The sequence below is a fragment of the Oncorhynchus gorbuscha genome, unplaced genomic scaffold (genome assembly GCF_021184085.1).
Source record: "Oncorhynchus gorbuscha isolate QuinsamMale2020 ecotype Even-year unplaced genomic scaffold, OgorEven_v1.0 Un_scaffold_723, whole genome shotgun sequence".
NCBI classification, from domain to species: domain Eukaryota; kingdom Metazoa; phylum Chordata; class Actinopteri; order Salmoniformes; family Salmonidae; genus Oncorhynchus; species Oncorhynchus gorbuscha.
The window spans coordinates 51,849-78,546 of NW_025745530.1; the positions used below are offsets into that span (position 1 = coordinate 51,849).

The window sequence follows — 26,698 nt, forward strand, 5'->3', positions numbered from 1 at the left end:
AAACACCAGAAAGCACAAACCTGTTTACTTTCATCTCCCTCCTATCTGGCACTGGTTTCAGATCCCTAAATACAGTTTCAATAGAAAACATATTGCAAAGAGTCATCTATCTCCCATTGTCAGTTTACTCAGTCTGATTACCATGGAAACCTGTGTAGATAATATGCAGCTCTGGATCCATATGTATCAAGCGTCTTGGAGTAGGAGTGGTGTGTGGTGGGGTGTTCAGAGCTGTATCTTATGTCATTAACTCCTATTATCCACTAAATAACTGTATAATGTAGAATAATGTTTCAACAATACTAGGTGTGTATTATTAAGTTTTGAACAAACAGAGTAAAAACTCACAGACAACTAGAAAAATCTCAAACCAACGTGATTCACCACCTGGGTCATACAGCTGCAATGACAAAGACATGATTATAGAAGCACATATATTTATACCGTCCTACTAGGTGAGGCCGTCAACTCCTTGCACATCTAGACAGCCAATAAAACTCTGTTGCTAGGCAGGAACTTAATTGGTTCCTCACCGGTGTAGTCATGGCCCTGCCTGATGGTCGAACCTTCGTGTGTGTATTAAAATCTATAATAACAACAAAAACATTTTTTGACAAGGAGCATAGACCTCTTGTATTATGGGACATATAGAAGTACAGAAGCCACAGGTCTATTAGATTTATACATAGATTTGAAAGAATTTTAATATGGATATCTTTAAACGTTCCTTAATGCATATTAAGTGTGCTCCAGAAAGATGTTCACACATTTTTATTGTGAATCGAATGATGTGTTGGTTGTTAGGAAGAGTCATCATGGGGGCAGGAAGCCAGCTCTGTCCATCAGTACTTATAGGTCAACCACAGACCTCACACTCTTCTGTTTCCTCACGGCCAGTGAGGTCACCTACTAAACTTCTCTCTCTTCACTCTGGAAATACACTTGATAATATCTTATACCTCACCATTCTACTTTTTACGCAGAACGAATGCTTGCATGTAAATGTCAAAGTAAAACATACATCTGCAATGTAGTTGAATGTTTTCTTGTTTTGTTTACATTGCTGATTGCATATTCATTTTTTTAAAATGTAGTATTATGTAGAAGAGACCAGGATATGTTGTTTCCCTGTGTCACAACACTCAACGTTATAATCCTGGTCCTGAGAATAAAACAGGTTTAAAACAACAACAGAGAAACACGTGTCTTACAGTGCTACACATCTGTTATAATAGAGACCTTTTCCTGCTTAATGGAAGTAGCAGGTGTAGTTTTTCACCAGTTATAAAGTGTGTTTGTTGTCTCTCTTTATGTTTCTAAGGCTGCAGGGAGGGAGATGCAACAAAAGCATTGATAACATCAGGACTCAAATTTAAACTCGGTTACAAATTGCTGCCAGGTAAAAGTAGACGATAGCAGAAAACAGGATTCTTAGTGAAAGTAGTTGTTTTCTTGACTTTACTCGACTTTTATAGATCGGTGCAATCTTATCAAATAACTTTCTGAAGTAAGACTAGCCTACATGTGATGTGAGACGTTATGGTGTCATAAAGTAATTGAGCTTGGATATTTAAGTAGATGTTTGAATTCTCTGGTCTAGGGGTGTGCATCAGTTGCAACATCGAGACTGGAATTCTCTTGCGGCCGGAAACCCCCCAAACCTTATCTTAACATTGTGACAACATAGTAACTGCGCTGTAGCCTACACATTTATTTTCTTTCGTAAGAAACGCTGAATAAACAATAGCTTCCACGATGAATCCGGTAAGTCTGGTTTACTTTTAACAGTGTGGGTCTGATGTGTTGTATAAAACGTCTAGGACGAGTTTTCATCATCTTTGATCCTCTACATTGCTGTGTTCAGTTTAAACGGCTGGACAACAAAACATGACGGTAAATCTTGTTGGGATTTTTCTTTCCTTCGGCAAAGTAGCGTACTATTTTATCATGCGGAGGAATCTACGCCTATTAATTAAGCATCTCTCCTTCCTCCCAAAGTGTACACTTGTTCACCTCCACTTATTTGAAGGTCAGATTATTAATTATATGAAAAAAATACTGTATCTAATGATGTTCAGTATCAGTCAGGATCAGTATCCTGATCAAACTCAATTCCTGTACCCCTTTCTCCCTCATACTGGACCAGTCTCTCTCTTTCCCGATCATACTGCCCACACTGTATCAGTACATTCTCCACTGTCTCTGTTTCCCTATCATACTGCCCACACTGTATCAGTACATTCTCCACTGTCTCTGTTTCCCCATCATACTGCCCACACTGTATCAGTACATTCTCCACTGTCTCTGTTTCCCCATCATACTGCCCACACTGTATCAGTACATTCTCCACTGTCTCTGTTTCCCCATCATACTGCCCACACTGTATCAGTACATTCTCCACTGTCTCTGTTTCCCCATCATACTGCCCACACTGTATCAGTACATTCTCCACTGTCTCTGTTTCCCTATCATACTGCCCACACTGTATCAGTACATTCTCCACTGTCTCTGTTTCCCCATCATACTGCCCACACTGTATCAGTACATTCTCCACTGTCTCTGTTTCCCTATCATACTGCCCACACTGTATCAGTACATTCTCCACTGTCTCTGTTTCCCCATCATACTGCCCACACTGTATCAGTACATTCTCCACTGTCTCTGTTTCCCTATCATACTGCCCACACTGTATCAGTACATTCTCCACTGTCTCTGTTTCCCTATCATACTGCCCACACTGTATCAGTACATTCTCCACTGTCTCTGTTTCCCCATCATACTGCCCACACTGTATCAGTACATTCTCCACTGTCTGTTTCCCTATCATACTGCCCACACTGTATCAGTACATTCTCCACTGTCTCTGTTTCCCCATCATACTGCCCACACTGTATCAGTACATTCTCCACTGTCTCTGTTTCCACATCATACTGCCCACACTGTATCAGTACATTCTCCACTGTCTCTGTTTCCACATCATACTGCCCACACTGTATCAGTACATTCTCCACTGTCTCTGTTTCCCTATCATACTGCCCACACTGTATCAGTACATTCTCCACTGTCTCTGTTTCCCTATCATACTGCCCACACTGTATCAGTACATTCTCCACTGTCTCTGTTTCCTGGCAGTAATCACATCTTCCTGTTGGATGCTTTCCTGTCACATGACTTATTTACCTGGCTGTGTCCTACTCTTATTCACCTGGCTGTGTCCTACTCTTATTCACCTGGCTGTATCCCACCCTTATTCACCTGGCTGTGTCCCACCCTTATTCACCTGGCTGTGTCCCACCCTTATTCACCTGGCTGTGTCCTACTCTTATTCACCTGGCTGTGTCCTACTCTTATTCACCTGGCTGTGTCCTACTCTTATTCACCTGGCTGTGTCCTACTCTTATTCACCTGGCTGTGTTCCACCCTTATTCACCTGGCTGTGTCCTACTCTTATTCACCTGGCTGTGTCCCACCCTTATTCACCTGGCTGTGTCCTACTCTTATTCACCTGGCTGTGTCCTACTCTTATTCACCTGGCTGTGTCCTACTCTTATTCACCTGGCTGTGTCCTACTCTTATTCACCTGGCTGTGTCCTACTCTTATTCACCTGGCTGTGTCCCACCCTTATTCACCTGGCTGTGTCCTACTCTTATTCACCTGTGTCAGGATTTGGCCAGGGTTGTTCTGGTTTTTGGTCACTAGATGCCCCCATTGTGCCTTTTGACCTTTTGTTTTCCCTTGATCCCCATTATTATTTGCACCTGTGCCTCGTTTCCCCTGATTGTATTTTAACCCTTTGTTTTCCTCAGTTCTGTGCTCTGTGTTTGTATGTTAGCACCCAGCCCTAGTACTCTGTGAACTCTTGTTGATCCCGGTGGACTCTCTTGTGGAATTCTGTTTTTTGTTCTTGTTCGTTTGTTCTTGAGTATCTTTTGAGGCTTTTTGTGGATTTGCCTTTTTGTCTTGGAGGATTGCCTTTGTTCTTGTGGAATTCCTTTTGAGGTTGTGGAGTTACATGTTTTCCTGAAGAAATTCACTTTTTACTTCATTAAATACACCGTCTCAAGTACTGCTGTGTCTGCCTCATCTTCTGGGTTCTGCTCACTATTCGTGGCTCAGTTGGTTTAGTGACTATTTCTCACTCTGGAGACCTGGGTTCATAACCGGGTCCTGACAACCTGTCCTACTCTTATTCACCTGGCTGTGTCCCACCCTTATTCACCTGGCTGTGTCATACTCTTATTCACCTGGCTGTGTCCTACTCTTATTCACCTGGCTGTGTCCCACCCTTATTCACCTGGCTGTGTCCCACCCTTATTCACCTGGCTGTGTCCTACTCTTATTCACCTGGCTGTGTCCCACCCTTATTCACCTGGCTGTGTCCTACTCTTAGCCTTGTAAGGAAAGCCTCCTCTCTTCTGTCCATTCCTACCATCCTCCCCTACTTTACTCTGTACCTGGAATAGGGGTGGCAGGTAAACCTGGCAGTTTAGAGCATTGGGCCAGTAACCCGAGCCGAATAGGTGACAAATCTGTCTGTGCCTCTGAGCAACTTAACTCTAATTGTTTGTGTAAGTCTCTCTAGATCAGTGTCTGCTAAATGACTAACATGTCAACAATGAATAGAGGCCTGTCCTTGGTGTCACTGTTCCACTGCTCCTGCCATCTCTGCATCACCACAGTGAATAGAGGCCTGCCCTTAGTGTCCCTGTTCCACTGCTCCTGCCATCTCTGCATCACCACAGTGAATAGAGGCCTGCCCTTAGTGTCCCTGTTCCACTGCTCCTGCCATCTCTGCACCACCACAGTGAATAGAGGCCTGCCCTTAGTGTCACTGTTCCACTGCTCCTGCCATCTCTGCATCACCACAGTGAATAGAGGCCTGCCCTTAGTGTCCCTGTTCCACTGCTCCTGCCATCTCTGCACCACCACAATGAATAGAGGCCTGCCCTTATTCAAATCAAATCAAATCAAATTTTATTTGTCACATACACATGGTTAGCAGATGTTAAATGCGAGTGTAGCGAAATGCTTGTGCTTCTAGTTCCGACAATGCAGTGATAACCAACAAGTAATCTAACTAACAATTCCAAAACTACTGTCTTATACACAGTGTAAGGGGATAAGGAACATGTACATAAGGATATATGAATGAGTGATGGTACAGAGCAGCATACAGTAGATGGTATCGAGTACAGTATATACATATGAGATGAGTGTGTAGACAAAGTAAACAAAGTGGCATAGTTAAAGTGGCTAGTGATACATGTGTTACATAAGGATGCAGTCGATGATGTAGAGTACAGTATATACATATGCATATGAGATGAATAATGTAGGGTAAGTAACATTATATAAGGTAGCATTGTTTAAAGTGGCTAGTGATATATTTACATAATTTCCCATCAATTCCCATTATTAAAATGGCTGGAGTTGGGTCAGTGTCAATGACAGTGTGTTGGCAGCAGCCACTCAATGTTAGTGGTGGCTGTTTAACAGTCTGATGGCCTTGAGATAGAAGCTGTTTTTCAGTCTCTCGGTCCCAGCTTTGATGCACCTGTACTGACCTCGCCTTCTGGATGATAGCGGGGTGAACAGGCAGTGGTTCGGGTGGTTGATGTCCTTGATGATCTTTATGGCCTTCCTGTAACAACGGGTGGTGTAGGTGTCCTGGAGGGCAGGTAGTTTGCCCCCGGTGATGCGTTGTGCAGTCCTCACTACCCTCTGGAGAGCCTTACGGTTGAGGGCGGAGCAGTTGCCGTACCAGGCGGTGATACAGCCCGCCAGGATGCTCTCGATTGTGCATCTGTAGAAGTTTGTGAGTGCTTTTGGTGACAAGCCGAATTTCTTCAGCCTCCTGAGGTTGAATAGGCGCTGCTGCGCCTTCTTCACGACGCTGTCAGTGTGAGTGGACCAATTCAGTTTGTCTGTGATGTGTATGCCGAGGAACTTAAAACTAGCTACCCTTTCCACTACTGTTCCCTCGATGTGGATAGGGGGGTGTTCCCTCTGCTGTTTCCTGAAGTCCACAATCATCTCATTAGTTTTGTTGACGTTGAGTGTGAGGTTATTTTCCTGACACCACACTCCGAGGGCCCTCACCTCCTCCCTGTAGGCAGTCTCGTCGTTGTTGGTAATCAAGCCTACCACTGTTGTCCCTGTTCCACTGCTCCTGCCATCTCTGCACCACCACAGTGAATAGAGGCCTGCCCTTATTGTCCCTGTTCCACTGCTCCTGCCATCTCTGCACCACCACAGTGAATAGAGGCCTGCCCTTAGTGTCACTGTTCCACTGCTCCTGCCATCTCTGCACCACCACAGTGAATAGAGGCCTGCCCTTAGTGTCACTGTTCCACTGCTCCTGCCATCTCTGCACCACCACAGTGAATAGAGGCCTGCCCTTAGTGTCACTGTTCCACTGCTCCTGCCATCTCTGCACCACCACAGTGAATAGAGGCCTGCCCTTAGTGTCACTGTTCCACTGCTCCTGCCATCTCTGCACCACCACAGTGAATAGAGGCCTGCCCTTAGTGTCACTGTTCCACTGCTCCTGCCATCTCTGCACCACCACAGTGAATAGAGGCCTGCCCTTAGTGTCACTGTTCCACTGCTCCTGCCATCTCTGCACCACCACAGTGAATAGAGGCCTGCCCTTAGTGTCCCTGTTCCACTGCTCCTGCCATCTCTGCACCACCACAGTGAATAGAGGCCTGTCCTTAGTGTCACTGTTCCACTGCTCCTGCCATCTCTGCACCACCACTGCCCATATCATTCCCTTAGCCTCTGACTTGCTCAGTGGCACCTCCACTTCCTGTCTCCTAATGGCCTGTTTAGCTAGTTTATCTACTTCCTCATTCCCTTCCACCCCCACATGGCCCGGGACCCAAACAAACCTTATATGGACACCCATCTGTCTCAACCGGGCCTGAATTTGAATTCCCTCATGTAGCGCTCCTTGTCTGCTTTGTGAGCGAAATGATTGCAGACTCATCAACACAGCACATGAACATATAGCTACTCTGTCTGGTTTGACTTCCTCCACCCACTGCAAGGCCAACAGTTTGGCCATCAGCTCTGCCATGTACACAGCTACGACCATCAGCTCTGCCATGTACACAGCCATGACCATCAGCTCTGCCATGTACACAGCTACAGCCATCAGCTCTGCCATGTACACAGCCATGACCATCAGCTCTGCCATGTACACAGCTACAGCCATCAGCTCTGCCATGTACACAGCCAGACCATCAGCTCTGCCATGTACACAGCTACAGCCATCAGCTCTGCCATGTACACAGCCATGACCATCAGCTCTGCCATGTACACAGCTACAGCCATCAGCTCTGCCATGTACACAGCCAGACCATCAGCTCTGCCATGTACACAGCCAGACCATCAGCTCTGCCATGTACACAGCCAGACCATCAGCTCTGCCATGTACACAGCTACGACCATCAGCTCTGCCATGTACACAGCTACAGCCATCAGCTCTGCCATGTACACAGCCAGACCATCAGCTCTGCCATGTACACAGCTACGACCATCAGCTCTGCCATGTACACAGCTACGGCCATCAGCTCTGCCATGTACACAGCTACGACCATCAGCTCTGCCATGTACACAGCTACAGCCATCAGCTCTGCCATGTACACAGCTACGACCATCAGCTCTGCCATGTACACAGCTACGACCATCAGCTCTGCCATGTACACAGCCAGACCATCAGCTCTGCCATGTACACAGCTACAGCCATCAGCTCTGCCATGTACACAGCTACAGCCATCAGCTCTGCCATGTACACAGCTACAGCCATCAGCTCTGCCATGTACACAGCCAGGTGGTCTGTAATACGTCTCCTGACAGCCACTTTCCTGTTCAACAAAGGCTGGTCCAGTCTGACCTGTCCTTGGGTCTTTCCATCCATCTGTATATTTGGGTAAAGAATACAGATGTACAGTTTCCAGTCACCTTTTAAAGAACTGTCATGTATCAACCCCCTCCCTGTCTTTCTGTACTCTCTCCAACACGTGTAAATCAACTACTGGAGGTGGGAGGAGCTATGGTGGACTCACAGCGATTGGTACTGTGTGGCTAAAGTCCCTGCAATACAATCCCATCTGCCTCCTCTGGTTCTCACCCACCCATTCAAAGCTTTTATTCTGTCCACATTCATTCTCCTAACTTTTCTGTAGCTCCCCTTTTGTGGGGTGAGACACCCAACGTTCCTGTAAATTAACCCCATAATGAATTGCCAGTGGTTGGCTTCTTATGTGTAATGGCAATGAAAATAAGTGTCTTCAAAAATGGAAGGCAGTCATTATCACAGCCACAAAGTAAAACATTTATATCGTAGAAATTCATGGAAACTAAAAATAAAAAAAAATAATATTTTAAGGTTAGGGTCAGACATAAGGTTAGCAGTGTGGTTAAGGTTAGGTTTAATATGACATTTTAAGACGATAAATTGTTAAGGCCAGATTGTTCCTCAAGATGTTCAAACGTTCATAGATGACCAGTGGGGTAAAGTAATACAGTTTATGACTTTGTGGCTATGGTAACTAATGTCGACCTGGCACTAGTGGGGTTTTTTCTCTCAATATTGCTGACATGTCACGTGTCCTACTTTTATCTGTACACTCGTAACAACTTAATCATTACGAAACGTATATTCGATCAAATAAGTCACAAGTCGCCTCTTCCTCTCTGTTTTGAAAGTAAATTCCTGGTATAGTAAATATGATGGAAACTGACTAGCCTTCCACCAACCCACTGCTATTAGATTAGGGGGACGTATAGAACGATTTAACATTTGAGGAAAACGGAGATATTCTAGAGATGCTCCCAAATCAATCAGAGGTGTTGACTAAAATGATACAATATTTGGTTTAATGATAAACTATGTTTGATATTTATTGTGGCCAACAGGACAAAGCTAGCCCGTTCCCCTCTACCCTCACGGAGTCCCCGGGTCAAACGCCTCCCCGGACCGCTTTACTGCTGCGTCTGGTCGACTGCAGGAAAACACCGGGGCAGAGTGGAACTGAGACAGGAGAAAAGAAGGAAGATGGAGATTGGATTTCATTAAGTAAGAACCATGGTGTGTAGATTAGACTACAGTCTGCTTCTGAAACGATAGCGGAGGTGCATAAAGATGGCGGTTCCGCATTACTTACCACAAATTACTCCTTTTGCTGAGTTGTGTTTTCCACACTGCTATCTTGTGTTGTTTTTTTGGTATGGTCATTAGCGCAGTAAACATTATCTCAATTTTAGTTTCAAGACGCTGGCAATTTGAAAACTCGTAAAAAGTCAATTGTGTTGATTTATTGGAAGATTGAACAATGTCCAGCACCGTAGTTTCAAAACTTTCTGGATAGTTCTAAAACTGACTTCATATCATCATTCTGCCATCTTTATGCACTTTAGTCATTAATTTATTCATTACATATTGATTAAAATATCTGGGTAGTTTCATCCATTTTTAAAAGTGTAACTTCGTCCAAAATGTATATTTCACCTCATTTGAACATTCTGTCATAGAGCACATGTTCAACTTAATAGAACACATGTTTTTCCATCTCATGACATATTGAATACAAAATATTACTGTACTAAGTGCCTATGTGCCAAATAAAGTGACACGGTTGAATGTAACAGGGGACGACTGAAAACATCAAAACCACTGGATTACATGGGTGAAATAGTCCTTTAAATCAGCCATAAAACCGCTTGTGACAGGGATGGAAGATTGTGTTGTGCAACAGGGAGCGGCAATTGAATGCAATAAACACATCAACAGAAACATTTCTAGCATGTCTATGTTTGGGTAAAAGGGTTTACTTGCATAGTTTCCCACCACAAAACAGCTCACCTGCTATTACTCTGATTTGACTATTAGATGTTCAGTGTTTCTTTTGTATTTGTATTTTTTGCGGAATAGTTTCACCATCTTGAAACGAGAGTTGAGTTTATGAAACGGGGTTGACCTTAAAAACGAGGGACGGACGTAAATGAATCACTATTCACATTCATATCAATCTTCAGAAAGGACTTTGTCAAGGCAACAAACTAGTTATGGACAGTAGGAAAAATGCACCACTTGTGACAGATGACAGAGTCACCCCATGATTCACCAAACAACATGTTGAAAGAGGAAGCAAAGTACTTTAAGTGTTTTCATTTCAGTCTCCTCCATCTCCACCAACCGAAGAACTGTAGGGATTATTTTTCTATTAATAATGTCAAATGAACAGTTGTACAGAAAGAGTCATGTGAAGCCAAGTTACAGAGAAGAAACTTCTTGATGAATGTAAGTCTGGGAAAACTCCATGGTTGGATACAGAGGACCGTTCTTAGCATGTTTTACCCTCCTGTATAAGAGGACCGTTCTTGGCATGTTTTACCCTCCTGTATAAGAGGACCATTCTTAGCATGTTTTACCCTCCTGTATAAGAGGACCATTCTTAGCATGTTTACCCTCCTGTATAAGAGGACCGTTCTTAGCATGTTTTACCCTCCTGTATAAGAGGACCGTTCTTAGCATGTTTTACCCTCCTGTATAAGAGGACCGATCTTAGCATGTTTTACCCTCCTGTATAAGAGGACCGTTCTTGGCATGTTTTACCCTCCTGTATAAGAGGACCGTTCTTGGCATGTTTTACCCTCCTGTATAAGAGGACCGATCTTAGCATGTTTTACCCTCCTGTATAAGAGGACCGTTCTTGGCATGTTTTACCCTCCTGTATAAGAGGACCATTCTTAGCATGTTTTACCCTCCTGTATAAGAGGACCGTTCTTAGCATGTTTTACCCTCCTGTATAAGAGGACCGTTCTTAGCATGTTTTACCCTCCTGTATAAGAGGACCATTCTTAGCATGTTTTACCCTTCTGTATAAGAGGACCGTTCTTAGCATGTTTTACCCTCCTGTATAAATGGTAGATTATCAGACACGCAACAAGAAGGTCTGACTTCATTATTACTGAAACAGTACCCAAGTGGTAAATATAAAGATCCAGTCTATTTATAATTTGGAGGCCCCTTACACTTCAGTGTTGTGATGCACAAATGCGAGCAAAATGCATAGTACACGTACTTAGATTTTGCAGTATATGTGCAACGTTTTTGACTGATTCAATGATCCATTGCATTACTGTTCAAAATGTTGTATCAAGTCTGCCCAAATGTGCCTAATTGGTTTATTGATACATTTTCACATTCATAACTGTGCACTCTCCTCAAACAATAGCATGGTGTTCTTTCACTGTAGCAGCTCCTGTAAATTGGAGCGTGTAGTTAGATGAACAACAATGTCAGTTTTCTGCCCATGTCAGATGTCTTTGTCCTGTTTAATCTGCATGTGTTCTAGCAGGAGCAGCTCAAGTCTCCTCCTTTTGGTCGAGTCCAGTGAGTTCAGGAAATACTGAAAGTATACGTCTTAGAAATAGTTTTCACAAACAAACTTTATATGTTCAAATTCGGAATCAAATAAAAAAATGTTTATTTTTATTGCCAATTTTCTGCATTTACTAAAGTCCCGTCAGGTACCCTGATTCAGATGTCCATGTTATTCAATATCTTTGTTTCACAGGGTACAGCCCAAACCGTTGCTCTCTCAGTGGGAGGGGCTTATCATCTGGAGATCCTAAACAACAACGTGATGCTGACAAGACGTCTCTCCAGAAGAGTCTCTTCAGATCAGAACGTCTCAATAGCTGTGATCAGTGTGGGAAGAGCTTCCAACAATCACACCTGATTACACACCAACGCACACACACAGGAGAGAAGCCTTACAGCTGTGATCTATGTGGGAAGAGCTTCAAACAATCACAACACCTGATTACACACCAACGCACACACACAGGAGAGAAGCCTTACAGCTGTGATCAGTGTGGGAAGAGCTTCAAACAATCACACCTGATTACACACCAACGCACACACACAGGAGAGAAGCCTTACAGCTGTGATCTATGTGGGAAGAGCTTCAAACAATCACAACACCTGATTACACACCAATGCATACACACAGGAGAGAAACTTTATAGCTGTGATCAGTGTGGAAAGAGCTTCAATCAATCAGGAGCCCTGACAATACACCAACGCATACACACAGGAGAGAAGCCTTATAGCTGTGATCAATGTGGGAAGAGTTTCAGGACGTCAGGACAACTGACTACACACCAGCGCATACACACAGGAGAGAAGCCTTATAGCTGTGATCAGTGTGGGAAGAGCTTCAATCAATCAGGGACCCTAACTATGCACCAACGCACACACACAGGAGAGAAACCATATAGCTGTGATCAGTGTGGGAAGAGTTTTGCTAGAGATTTCAACCTGACTAAACACCAGCTCACACACACTGGAGAGAAACCTTACTCTTGTCTATGTGGAAAGAGCTTTGCTCATTCAGAGTCACTGAAAAAACACCAGAAAGCCCTTTCCTCTCTGGCACCGGTTCAAGATCCCTAAATAAAGTTGAATTAGAAAACATCTTGCAAAGAGTCATCTATCTCCCATTGTCTAACAGTTTACTCAGTCTGATTACCATGGAAACATGTGTAGATAATATGCAGCTCTGGATCCATATGTATCAGGCGTCTTGGAGTAGGAGTGGTGTGTGGTGGGGTGTTCAGAGCTGTATCTTATGTTATTAACTCCTTGTCACAGCTGTTAAAGGAAGTGGACCAAGAGGCAGCGTGGTCAGCGTACATTTTCTTTTTATTTGGAAAAATGACGCCAACAAAACAAGAAAACAACCATGAAGCTACATAAACAAAAGTCAACTCCCCACAAAGACAAGTTGAAAAAGGGCTACCTAAGTATGGTTCTCCATCAGAGACAACGATAGACAGCTGTCCCTGATTGAGAATCCTACCCGGTCAAAACATAGAAATACAAATAATAGAATATAGAATACCCACCCCAACTCACACCCTGACCAAACCAAAATAGAGACATAAACAGGATCTCTAAGGTCAGGGCGTGACACTCCTATTATCCATTAAATAACTGTATAATGTTGAATAATGTTTCAACAATACTAGGTGTGTATTGTTAAGTTTTGAACAGAGTAAAAACTCACAGACAATTAGAAAAAGCTCAAACCAACGTGATTCACCACCTGGGTCATACAGCTGCAAAGACAAAGACATGATTATAGAAGCACATATATTTATACCGTCCTACTAGGTGAGGTGTCAACTCCTTGCACATCTAGACAGCCAATAAAACTCTGTTGCTAGGCAGGAACTTAATTGTTTCCTCACTGGTGTAGTCATGGCCCTGCGTGATGCTCGGACCTTCGTGGGCGTGGAAGTATATGTGTGTGAAATAGGACTGTTTCTTCTCACTTCATCTGACCTGACCTCGGGACGGATTCCTCGCTCGTCCCAAATCCACGGCTGTCCTACTTTCTCAGTGACTGAGACCAGACTGTTGCCCTTTGCCTCCCTCCTTAGGAGCTGTGATATTTAACAATAACATGTTTTGACAGAGTGGAAACTTTCTGCACTCCCTCTTGTCTCAGTAACTTTCCATACACTTAGTTCTTATCCACCCTCCATTGACCCCAACATATACATTCCTACATGCAAAGTAATCAATAAGTTCCAGTCTGGTAACATGAATAGTTCGATTACAAGCTAGAATCCAACAGTATTCATGTATTCAATAGATCAATAAATTAAATCCATTATCTGCAAAACAATGTCTACTTATCACATGAATGATATGTTTTTAAAATCTATAATAAGCATAGACCTCTTGTATAATTTGTTTGCTTCTAAAAGATTGTTGTGGAACTCCACCAGTAAGGAGTCAAACTCAGTGTAAATGAATCTATCTTTATTTTCAGGACCGGAGAGGTTCACGAACTCAATCCAAGCTTGATGAAAACTCTGACAAGGGCGTTCCCTCTCAGTCCTTATATACTGCTACACAAACAAGTCGTATAAGCATGATTTACATAATTCATTATTGATATTGATTCCTGCATGTGACTTTAGTCTGGAGTGCCAGAGTATGCTCTGGGCATTCATAAATTCAAATACTTTTGCGGTGTACATGTTTATATATATATATATATATATATATATATATATATATATATATATATATATATATATATATTTAAGGTTGGGTTGATCCGAGCGTTTTGACCTCACAACGGCAATTAAGCGCCCAAGCTAACCGGCTAGATACTTCCGGACACAAATGAGAGAACACCTCACTCTGAACATTTCCCTCGTCATAGCAGAGCTGGTTAGGTTGTTTTCCTTTTATCCAGGTGGTTGGTGATTGTAACTGTGCTGCTGGATACAATTTAATTACCCTTTTATGCTGACGTTTATTGACACCGGTCATATTCAACAGGTGTTGATCTTTAGTAAATTCATCAGTTATTCTGCGCTCTGGCACTCAAGACGAGAGTGCTCTGAAATCGGAGTAGATAGCCAGAGCAAATTTACAACGCAACCTATACATTTCCGATAAATCTACGCGATTAGCGTGTAAACAAAGTACCAGAACACATTCCTGTCAACCAATGTTTTTGAGAGAGAAAACAATACAACAGGCAAAGTTTGAATAGATTCAATGGAACTTTAAATTATAGTAACAATACACAAACAGTCAAGGGGTGGACAATGTATACTTCATAGTTGCCCAAAGTCCGGCAAATTGCGATATTGAGTCGTTTCATCTTATCATCCAAAAGGAGAGCATGCAGCCAACTAAACACTCATATCAAATCAAATGTTATTGGGCACATACGCCAATACAACAGGTGTATACTTTACAGTGAAATGATTATCCCCGCTATACAGTCATATCCCCATGGACCGGTTCGTATATAAAACATTCTCCATTCAGGCTGCAAAGTTGAAGATTTCCTCCATATAAAGGGGAAGTTTACCTAAAATCCCAAACAAGTGATTCCATACATTGAAATGAGTTAGGTGGAATGTGCCTTCTCCCCCTGTTGTTGCAGCCACATTAAATAATAATATAAAATAATCCGTTGTTTTAGGTGGAAAAGTACACATCTCCTGACTTAAAACCAATAGTACTTTTGATTAAAATAGTTCATTTCAATATTTTTTTATATATTTTTTTACTCCATTTTATATGGACTCAGGAGAGGCGAAGGTCGAGAGCCATGCGTCCTCCGAAACACGACCCAACCAAGCCACACCGCTTCTTGACACAATGCCCGCTTAACCCAAAAGCCAGCTGCACCAATGTGTCGGAGGAAATACCGTGTCAGCATGCACAGCGCCCGGCCCGCCACAGGAGTCGCTAGTGCGCGATGGGACAAGAACATCGCTGCCGGCCAAACCCTCCCCTAACTCGGACGACGCTGGGCCAATTGTGCGCCCCCTCATTGGTCTCCCGGTCGCGGCCAGGTGCGACAGAGCCTGTATAACTTTAGACCATCCCCTCGCCCATTCTCGGGCGCGAACCAGGGACCCTCTGCACACATCAATAACAGTCACCCTCGAAGCATCGTTACCCATCGCTCCACAAAAGCCGCGGTCCTTGCAGAGCCAGGGGAACCACTAATTCAAGGTCTCAGAGCAAGTGATGTAACCGATTGAAACACTATTTAGCGCGCACCGCTAACTAGGCTAGCCGTTTCCCATCCGTTACACCTGGACTCAAACCAGGACCTCTAGTAGCACAGCAAGCACTGCAATGCAGTGCCTTAGACCACTCAGGAGGCCAATAAAATAAATAATTTGTCAACAATTCACGGTTTTCTTAATTGCTCTTAGACTGACAATGGAGCAACACAAAGACACGTCACATGACTCATTTTAGCAGCTCTCCAGTTCTACACTGTAGGGAAACAATTATTTAGAAAACTATCAGACTAGGGGGGAAACAAACAGACTGGTGCTGTAGTGGAACAGTGGTGAGGTTTTAATGGGTGTAGGGTTAGTTGGTATAGTGGTGAGGTTTTAATGGGTGTAGGGTTAGTTGGTATAGTGGTGAGGTTTTAATGGGTGTAGGGTTAGTTGGTATAGTGGTGAGGTTTTAATGGGTGTAGGGTTAGTTGGTATAGTGGTGAGGTTTTAATGGGTGTAGGGTTAGTTGGTATAGTGGTGAGGTTTTAATGGGTGTAGGGTTAGTTGGTATAGTGGTGAGGTTTTAATGGGTGTAGGGTTAGTTGGTATAGTGGTGAGGTTTTAATGGGTGTAGGGTTAGTTGGTATAGGGGTGAGGTTTTAAAGGGTGTAGGGTTAGTTGGTATAGTGGTGAGGTTTTAATGGGTGTAGGGTTAGTTGGTATAGTGGTGAGGTTTTAATGGGTGTAGGGTTAGTTGGTATAGTCGTGAGGTTTTAATGGGTTTAGGGTTAGTTGGTATAGTGGTGAGGTTTTAATGGGTGTAGGGTTAGTTGGTATAGTGGTGATGTTTTAATGGGTTTAGGGTTAGTTTGTGTAGTGGTGAGGTTTTAATGGGTGTAGGGTTAGTTGGTATAGTGGTGGGGTTTTAATGGGTATAAGGTTAGTTGGTATAGTGGTGAGGTTTTAATGGGTATAAGGTTAGTTGGTATAGTGGTGAGCTTTAATGGGTATAAGGTTAGGTGGTATAGTGGTGAGGTTTTAATGGGTATAAGATTAGGTGGTATAGTGGTGAGGTTTTAATGGGTATAAGGTTAGTTGGTATAGTGGTGATGTTTTAATGGGTTTAGGGTTAGTTTGTATAGTGGTAAGGTTTTAATGGGTGTAGGGTTAGTTGGTATAGTGGTGAGTTTTTAATGGGTATAAGGTTAGTTGGTATAGTGGTGAGGTTTTAATGGGTATAATGTTAGTTGGTATAGTGGTGAGGTTTTAATGGGTATAAGGTTAGTTGGTATAGTGGTGAGCTTTAATGGGTATAAGGTTAGGTGGTATAGTGGTGAGGTTTTAATGGGTATAAGGTTAGGTGGTATAGTGGTGAGGTTTTAATGGGTATAAGGTTAGGTGGTATAGTGGTAAGGTTTTAATGGGTATAAGGTTAGGTGGTATAGTGGTGAGGTTTTAATGGGTATAAGGTTAGGTGGTATAGTGGTGAGGTTTTAATGGGTATAGGGTTAGTTGGTATGTTGGTGAGGTTTTAATGGGTATAAGGTTAGTTGGTATAGTGGTGAGGTTTTAATGGGTATAAGGTTAGTTGGTATAGTGGTGAGTTTTAATGGGTATAAGGTTAGTTGGTATAGTGGTGAGGTTTTAATGGGTATAAGGTTAGTTGGTGAGGTTTTAATGGGTATAAGGTTAGTTGGTATAGTGGTGAGGTTTTAATGGGTATAAGGTTAGTTGGTATAGTGGTGAGGTTTTAATGGGTATAAGGTCAGTTGGTATAGTGGTGAGGTTTTAATGGGTATAAGGTTAGTTGGTATAGTGGTGAGGTTTTAATGGGTATAAGGTTATGTGTTATAGTGGTGAGGTTTTAATGGGTATAAGGTTAGGTGTATGCACCTCAGTTGGGATGCAATCAGTCAATACAATTTTTAAAAAGGACAGACTGCTGCAATCTGATTGGCTAAACTCAATGCATAACATCCAGGACTAGCAGGGCCTCTGATTGGCTAAACTCAATGCATAACATCCAGGACTAGCAGAGACTCTGATTGGCTAAACTCAATGCATAACATCCAGGACTAGCAGCGCCTCTGATTGGCTAAACTCAATGCATAACATCCAGGACTAGCAGGGCCTCTGATTGGCTAAACTCAATGCATAACATCCAGGACTAGCAGAGACTCTGATTGGCTAAACTCAATGCATAACATCCAGGACTAGCAGAGACTCTGATTGGCTAAACTCAATGCATAACATCCAGGACTAGCAGAGACCCTGATTGGCTAAACTCAATGCATAACATCCAGGACTAGCAGGGCCTCTGATTGGCTAAACTCAATGCATAACATCCAGGACTAGCAGAGACTCTGATTGGCTAAACTCAATGCATAACATCCAGGACTAGCAGAGACTCTGATTGGCTAAACTCAATGCATAACATCCAGGACTAGCAGGGCCTCTGATTGGCTAAACTCAATGCATAACATCCAGGACTAGCAGAGACTCTGATTGGCTAAACTCAATGCATAACATCCAGGACTAGCAGAGACTTTGATTGGCTAAACTCAATGCATAACATCCAGAACTAGCAGAGACTCTGATTGGCTAAACTCAATGCAGAACATCCAGGACTAGCAGAGAATCTGATTGGCTAAACTCAATGCATACCATCCAGGACTAGCAGAGACTCTGATTGGCTAAACTCAATGCATAACATCCAGGACTAGCAGAGACTCTGATTGGCTAAACTCAATGCATAACATCCAGGACTAGCAGAGACTCTGATTGGCTAAACTCAATGCATAACATCCAGGACTAGCAGAGACTCTGATTGGTTAAACTCAATGCATAACATCCAGGACTAGCAGAGACTCTACGATGGTGGAGGAACATTTTGTTTCATAAATAAAGTATGCATCATTTCCAAATGTTGACCCTCTTTCTCGCCATTAAATCCAGTTGAGGAGGAAATTGGCACTTTTGCAGGCTGAATGTTTTATGTACTAACCGGTCCACAGGGGACACGGCAGGCTGAATGTTTTATGTACTAACCGGTCCACAGGGGACACGGCAGCCTGAATGTTTTATGTACTAACCGGTCCACAGGGGACACGGCAGCCTGAATGTTTTATGTACTAACCGGTCCACAGGGGACACGGCAGCCTGAATGTTTTATGTACTAACCGGTCCACAGGGGACACGGCAGCCTGAATGTTTTATGTACTAACCGGTCCACAGGGGACACGGCTGCATGCACTTCCTTTGGGCGGAAAGATGAAACTACTCAACATCGCCATCTGCTGGCCTTTGGGCTGACTTCACAGTAACTCTGAAACAAAAGGGTTATAAATATAGCAAAGTAGAGACTTACCACAATGCGTCACATTGTAAATATCCCATCAACAGAATAAGACCCTGATATTTATTTAAAGGAGCATCAAGCTCATCACCGTGCACTTTCACCACCCTGTGAAGTTCATCGTAACTTATTTCATCTGTAGCCTAATAAACGGCATGATTTCCTAACGAGTCTTAGTCACGCGATTACATAAGTGGTCTTCTCAGTAAGTTAACTTTAATATGACGGCTATTAAATCAATATTTGCTCATAAAAGCGTTTACACCGACATTTCCTACATAATACATTTTACAGACAAAGATCCCACCTCGTCTTCCATAGTTTGATATGTAATAACATAAAACGGTTGAGTGGAAACCTGGTTTATGCTTCAAAAAAATAAATACAAGTCACATTATTTGTTAAGTGTTTACATAGTGGCGTAGCCAGTCCACAAGGAGGGCAGCGACTCTTCTATTCTTTGGGGAGAACACTGATGTGTGGCACCAAGAAAACACAACATTTAACACTGAGATTCCATCCCAAATGGTACCCTCTTCCCCATGTAGTGTACTTTTGAACAGGACCCATAGAGAGCAGGTTGCCATTTGGGACAAACCCTAAATTCACACTTCCATTATTGTAAAACCAAATGCCTGACAATAACACCATCCAATGACAGATACTAATGCCATGAATGTGCTGTACTGTATGTAACAGGATGGCATCGCCGACGGCAACCCTGAGGAAAGTTAGTAAGGTGCTGTGCATATAACAAACACAAAACACCACTCCTATGAAACTACATAAAAGCACCATTCAATTGAAAGACCAAACTCTTAGGTTACAGCCCAATATTCTCTCCTCCTGAAGTGGTCACTACTCCCCACAAACTGAAAAGCATTGGATTAGTGTAGGCATCAGAGGGAGTTTCCAAATACCGGTCATTTTCATTTAAATCCATGACGGTAAGTCAACAAGTGCACACTTCAGGAGAAAGTGTTTCCACTAGATAGCACAACCACAAAGTAAAAATTGGCTATATCATATGAGATATATATATATATTTTTGTTTTGGGAGGGGGGGATTTTTGGTCATAATTTAAGGTTAGGCATAAGGTTAGCAGTGTGGTTAGGGTTAAAATGACATTTTAAATTGTGTAAAGAGGCAGGGTTTGTGACTTTGTGGCTGTGGTAACTAGTGACGACCAGAAAGGAGAGATTATTAGGATGCTCCCTCAGGCTTAAAGAGGTAGTATCTGAAACCATAATAATACTTCATAATACTCTGCATCACAAACAGCTCCGTCTTAGTGAGGTTCCTCCCCCCCTCACTTCTTTCTGTTGGTACGTCTTCCTTACTATCAAGGTCCATTTCAAAACAACCAATCAGAACAAAAAGGAGATGGAGAATCGTGTGTCAAATTTCTACTATGATTAACATTCTGCTACACCATCACTGTCCTCCTCCTCTTCCTCCTCTTCCTCCCTTTGGAGTACCCTCGTCCGAACCAGCCTCCTTGTACTGCTGTTCCTTCACCCTGTCCCAGGGAGTCTGGTGAGCAGTCCTTCCCTCCAGCCTGTCCCAGGGAGTCTGGTGAGCAGTCCTTCCCTCCAGCCTGTCCCAGGGAGTCTGGTGAGCAGTCCTTCCCTCCAGCCTGTCCCAGGGAGTCTGGTGAGCAGTCCTCCCCGCCAGCGGGCGGAGCTATGAGTTTACGAGTGTAACTGTCCTCCTCTTCTGGTCTCAGCGGCGTGGCCAAGCTGAGTACAGGGTCCTCTGTCCTGAGGAAGGCCAGTTAGGAATGAGTCAGTCAGGGTGATCCAGGTGGGGTGTATTCATTAGTGCACACCATAGCATAACTAATAGCATTCAACTCTGTAACACAGGCTTTATTGGTTCAAGTCAGTGGTTTCCAATCTTGGTCCTGGGGACCCAAAGCGGTGCAATTTAAACAATGATCGTGCGAGGGCAAACGCACCCGATTCAACACCATAACATACAACTGATCACGACTTGCCTAGTTAAATAATGATTACATTTTTAAAAAAATAACTATTTGTAACAGAAAACTTTTAGCAACAACAAGTTGAGGTATGTCCCTCCACGTTCCAACCAGTTTGCTTCCCAGTGAAGACAGCCGAGGTGTGTGTTTTGAGACAGGTCTTACTGGTTGTAGGCAGGGATCTGAATGTTCAGCTCCTCCATAAGGAGACGCATCACACGTCACATTTCCCATGGATCTTCAGCGTGGCCAGGTTGTCTTTAGGTGTCCACTAAAACAAGACAGAGGTCATCATCAATCAGGCCCCCTATTCCCTTTATAGTGCACTAGCACTACTTGTGACCAGGGCCCTTTATAGTGCACTACTTGTGACCAGGGCCCCATCTCTGTGGGAGAACTAAGTGAAACTACATTGAATGATCAAGATTCAACTCAAACACAAAGGCTTTATTGGTTCAAGTCAGTGTTTCCCAATCCTGGTCCCGGGGGCCCAAAGACGTGCAATTGAAACAGCATCGTCCAGCACTAATCATGAATATGTTAATGCTGGGGCAATGCCAGGGACCAGGATTGGGAAACGCTGGATCATGGTAAGTAGTAGCAAGATGACCTGTAGATTGATGATATAGAGTTTGGGTCTCCTGATAGCAGGTCTATTCATGCTCCATAGACAGCCATACTTCTTCAGCACCTGGTAACGAGATGGAAAGATCAGTCTAACCACACTGATGACATACAAACGAAGTAGGAGGAGTCAGTCAACATTCTACAACTAAAAAAACACTCAATTCTATTCAATATTCACAGAAGTTCTATTTCATTTTGCATTCAATTTCATTGTCCTGTGAGGTGGCAGCACTCTGTTTTAGTCTATTCATCCTGACAGTCCTGCTGTGTGTTAGTACATGTGGTCCTTACCTTCAGGCTTTATTGATGCTGTGTGTTAGTACATGCGGTCCTTACCTTCAGGCTTTATTGATGCTGTGTGTTAGTACATGCGGTCCTTACCTTCAGGCTTTATTGATGCTGTGTTTTAGTACATGTGGTCCTTACCTTCAGGCTTTATTGATGCTGTGTGTTAGTACATGTGGTCCTTACCTTCAGGCTTTATTGATGCTGTGTGTTAGTACATGCGGTCCTTACCTTCAGGCTTTATTGATGCCGTGTGTTAGTACATGCGGTCCTTACCTTCAGGCTTTATTGATGCTGTGTGTTAGTAGTACATGCAGTCCTTCAGGCTTTATTGATGCTGTGTGTTAGTACATGTGGTCCTTACCTTCAGGCTTTATTGATGCTGTGTGTTAGTACATTCGGTCCTTACCTTCAGGCTTTATTGATGCTGTGTGTTAGTACATGCGGTCCTTACCTTCAGGCTTTATTGATGCTGTGTGTTAGTACATGCAGTCCTTCAGGCTTTATTGATGCTGTGTGTTAGTACATGCGGTCCTTACCTTCAGGCTTTATTGATGCTGTGTGTTAGTACATGCAGTCCTTCAGGCTTTATTGATGCTGTGTGTTAGTACATGTGGTCCTTACCTTCGGGCTTTATTGATGCTGTGTGTTAGTACATGCGGTCCTTCAGGCTTTATTGATGCTGTGTGTTAGTACATGCAGTCCTTCAGGCTTTATTGATGCTGTGTGTTAGTACATGTGGTCCTTACCTTCAGGCTTTATTGATGCTGTGTGTTAGTACATGTGGTCCTTACCTTCAGGCTTTATTGATGCTGTGTGTTAGTACATTCGGTCCTTACCTTCAGGCTTTATTGATGCTGTGTGTTAGTACATGCGGTCCTTACCTTCAGGCTTTATTGATGCTGTGTGTTAGTACATGCGGTCCTTACCTTCAGGCTGGAGCCCAGGCAGAGGATAACGTCAGCCCTCTCAGCAGCGTTCGTTGCCCCCCTCCAGTTGAGAGGCTGCTCCAGGATGCCCCTCTCCCCGAAATGTACGATGGTGTCCCTGAGCTCGCCCCCGCAGTGGGCGCACCGCCGCCCCGTCCCGTGCCGGTGCCTCGCGGTGCGCTCCGTCACGTCAAAGAGTCGCACAAACTCCCTCACCGGGGAACAGGAAGTACACACCTGTAAAACAGGAAATGTCAGAATAATACAGTGAGTTCTTTAGGTGGAACATACACTGTACGTAGTATACACTGTACGTAGTATATACAGTACGTAGTATACACTGTACGTAGTATATACAGTACGTAGTATACACAGTACGTAGTATACACTGTACGTAGTATATACAGTACGTAGTATACACAGTACGTAGTATACACTGTACGTAGTATACACTGTACGTAGTATACACTGTACGTAGTATACACAGTACGTAGTATACACTGTACGTAGTATACACAGTACGTAGTATACACAGTACGTAGTATACACAGTACGTAGTATACACTGTACGTAGTATACACTGTACGTAGTATACACAGTACGTAGTATACACAGTACGTAGTATACACTGTACGTAGTATACACTGTACGTAGTATACACTGTACGTAGTATACACAGTACGTAGTATACACTGTACGTAGTATATACAGTATGAAGTATATACAGTATGTAGTATACACTGTACGTAGTATACACAGTATGTAGTATACACAGTATGTAGTATACACTGTATGTAGTATACACTGTATGTAGTATACACAGTATGTAGTATACACTGTACGTAGTATACACTGTATGTAGTGAGAGGGTGTGTCCTACCTCGATGAACATGTTGCCGTGCAGCTCAGAGAGGGTGTGTCTGGGAAGACCGCTACGCAGGTGGAGCCCATCACAGTTCTGAGACACTACGTGCTGCACCTGCACACACACACACACACACACACACACACACACACACACACACACACACACGTTGGAAATCATCATACAGACACCTCAAAACCTTTCAATTATCGGACGAAGCAACAAGCACAAGGTCCATGACGACACACACCCAGCTCACTGACCATGTTCTCCTCATGCAGCATCCTGATACACATGTGTGTAAGAGTTGGTTCTGCTTCACTCAGGTCTGACGAGCTGTTGAGAGAGAGATGACTTAATTACACGCAGTATGACGAAGTTGCCCTCGACTTAATTACACGCAGTATGACGAAGTTGCCATCTTGTTGACTTAATTACATGCAGTATGAAGATGCCCTCTTGTTGACTTAATTACATGCAGTATGACGAAGATGCCATCTTGTTGACTTAATTACATGCAGTATGATGAAGATGCCATCTTGTTGACTTAATTAAATGCAGTATGACTAAGTTGCCCTCTTGTTGACTTAATTACATGCAGTATGATGAAGATGCCCTCTTGTTGACTTAATTACATGCAGTATGATGAAGATGCCCTCTTGTTGACTTAATTACATGCAGTATGATGAAGATGCCCTCTTGTTGACTTAATTACATGCAGTATGATGAAGATGCCCTCGTTGACTTAATTACATGCAGTATGATGAAGATGCCCTCTTGTTGACTTAATTACATGCAGTATGATGAAGATGCCCCCTTGTTGACTTAATTACATGCAGTATGATGAAGATGCCCTCTTGTTGACTTAATTACATGCAGTATGATGAAGTTGCCATCTGGTTGACTCCAGCCTGTCTCACCTGACAGCTCTGCCCTTCTGTAGCTGTGTCCAAACCCCATTTGGTCCCCTGTAGTCTGGGATGGACGCTGCCTGCAAAACATGACACAGAAACATGTCACTCTTGTCATGATGGGTGACAGGTATCCTAGCCGATTGGGCCAGTAACCGGAAAGGTCGCTGGTTCGAAACTCCGAGCAGACTAGGTGAAAAATCTGCCAATGTGCCATTGAGCAAGGCCCTTAACCCTAATAACTCCTGTAAGTTGAATAAGGTGTGCTACCTCTGGAAAAGTTCAAGAACGGCCGGGGGTCCCCGAGGAGAGATTTGAAAAAGGCTATATGAGTGCACACCGTAGAAAACGTTTCGCAATGAAAACAAGCATTTCATTTTGGTTCAGGTTAGTCCCTCCCCTTTTGGCCATTCAGTTCCTGTGAACACACCCCAGAACAAAGTTATACCCTGACCCCAGATCTGTTTGTGCTCTTGCCAACGCTGCCAAATATTTGGTTGGCATGACAATGAGTTGACATGATAGCATAAATAAACGGGCCCTTAGACCAGTGGAACACAGCCAGTGTGTGAAATACAGAGCCCCAGTATTTACCGTACTGATCCCGGCTCCAGTGTAGATAACCAGGTGTTGAGCCTGTCTGACTGCCTCAGCCAACTGTCCCACTTTACACCTCAGGTCCTCTGTATCATCAAATACCTACAACAGCACAAAGACAGAGAGACATATCAAGCAAATGCCATGCTAATAGTCACCCCTCCTAGCCTGGCGTTTCAGGTCAGTAAAGACTAAAGACATGAGACAAGGAGAGAGCGGCACTTAGACCATGTTATTGGTAGCCTGGGTGCTAGTCTGTTTTTGCCAACTTCCAATGGAATTGCCATGTTTGAATTGACAAGCAGTTTGGGAAGATCACCCAAACAGATCTGGAACCAGGCTGTTTTATTGGGCAGTTCTAAAGACGCGTCAACCAGACCTCTTCTTGCTTCCTCTTTAGAACGTTCCTGCGGACCTGCCGCGAACACAACTCCTGTACGGTGTCCTGGTGCAGAAGTAGATCCGCAGACTCCTCCTGTGTCCGCTCACTCTCCTGCTTCTTCAGGATCTTAGCTACCTGGAAAGGAGGTGACGATAGATAATTACATGTACAAATTGTATAAAGCGTAGGAGTGCTGATCTAGGATCAGGTGCCCCCTGTCCATGTGATCTAATAGGGAAAACTGATCCTAAATCAGTACTCCTACTCGGAGAAGCTTTATATGAGCCCTGAACATTTCGGTAGTCATTGTCAGCTGCTTATTTTTACATTGACAATGACTCAAATTAATGCAATAGTTACTAACTTTGGAATACATGAATGGGCAATATCTACTTTTGACAATGTCACTCGGTACGAACAGTCAGAGTTTTATCCAAAGTTCAACATTGTTAAACGTTGCAATGCATTGCAATAAGTGTTATTTTGCAAGCCGCCGGTGTAGCTTGCTAGCCGGATAGCATAACATCTAGCTAGCTTGTAAACAGTGGACTACACAAATCTCCAGTCTCTCCTCTCTGACCAGTTTGAAACTCTTCCGCTGCATTTCCCTTTGCAGTATTTCAGCCTTCTCTTTAGCTTTTCTCTCATCCCGAGAAGACGCGACTGTGTCTGGTTTCTCTTCCATTCTCACAGACGTGGAATCACACTGACAGACAAACCAACGACAGCTATGGACGGATGTCGTCGAATAGGCCAAATGTAGCTTTCGAAAAGAAAACTGCGCCCACTTGCGTTCTCACAATATTAACGTTTACTAGAACTCAGAAATTAATTTAAAAACTATACCGAACAAAAATATAAATGCGACATGTAAAGTGTTGGTCTCATGAGCTGAAATAAAAGAGCCAAGACATTTTACATACGCGCACAAAAAGCTTATTTCGCTCAAAATTTGTGCACAAATTTGTTTACATCCCTGTTAGTGAGCATTTCTCCTCTGCCAAGATAATACATCTACCTTCAGGTGTGGCATATCAAGAAGCTGATTAAAGAGCATGATCATTACACAGGTGCACCTTGTGCTGGGGACAATAGAAGGACACTCTAAAGTGTGCAGTTTTGTCACACAAGACCACAGATGTCTCAAGTTTCAAAGGAGCATGCAATTGGCATGTGACTGCAGGGATGTCCACCAGAGCTGTT

At 43.4% G+C, this 26,698-nt stretch overlaps 1 protein-coding gene and 1 pseudogene across 1 annotated transcript; one reads left to right on the plus strand and one right to left on the minus strand.

The window, feature by feature from the left end:
• The first annotated feature begins 1,566 nt into the window (after positions 1-1,566).
• LOC124019148 (zinc finger protein 436-like) lies at positions 1,567-12,606 on the plus strand. Its single transcript, XM_046334528.1, has 4 exons — positions 1,567-1,764; positions 8,924-9,083; positions 11,587-11,847; positions 12,593-12,606. The coding sequence occupies exons 1-4, from the start codon at positions 1,756-1,758 to the stop codon at positions 12,604-12,606; spliced, it is 444 nt and encodes a 147-aa protein (XP_046190484.1). The 5' UTR covers positions 1,567-1,755.
• A 6,508-nt stretch (positions 12,607-19,114) lies between these two features.
• Positions 19,115-26,408, minus strand: LOC124019159 (annotated as a pseudogene).
• Between the last annotated feature and the right edge of the window lie 290 nt (positions 26,409-26,698).

Bases quoted from the DNA above. Each gene is read 5' to 3' on its own strand.
- LOC124019148 (XM_046334528.1), top strand. The intron at 9,084-11,586 runs GTAAGAACCATG...TTTGTTTCACAG, and splicing joins TGGAGATTGGATTTCATTAA to GGTACAGCCCAAACCGTTGC.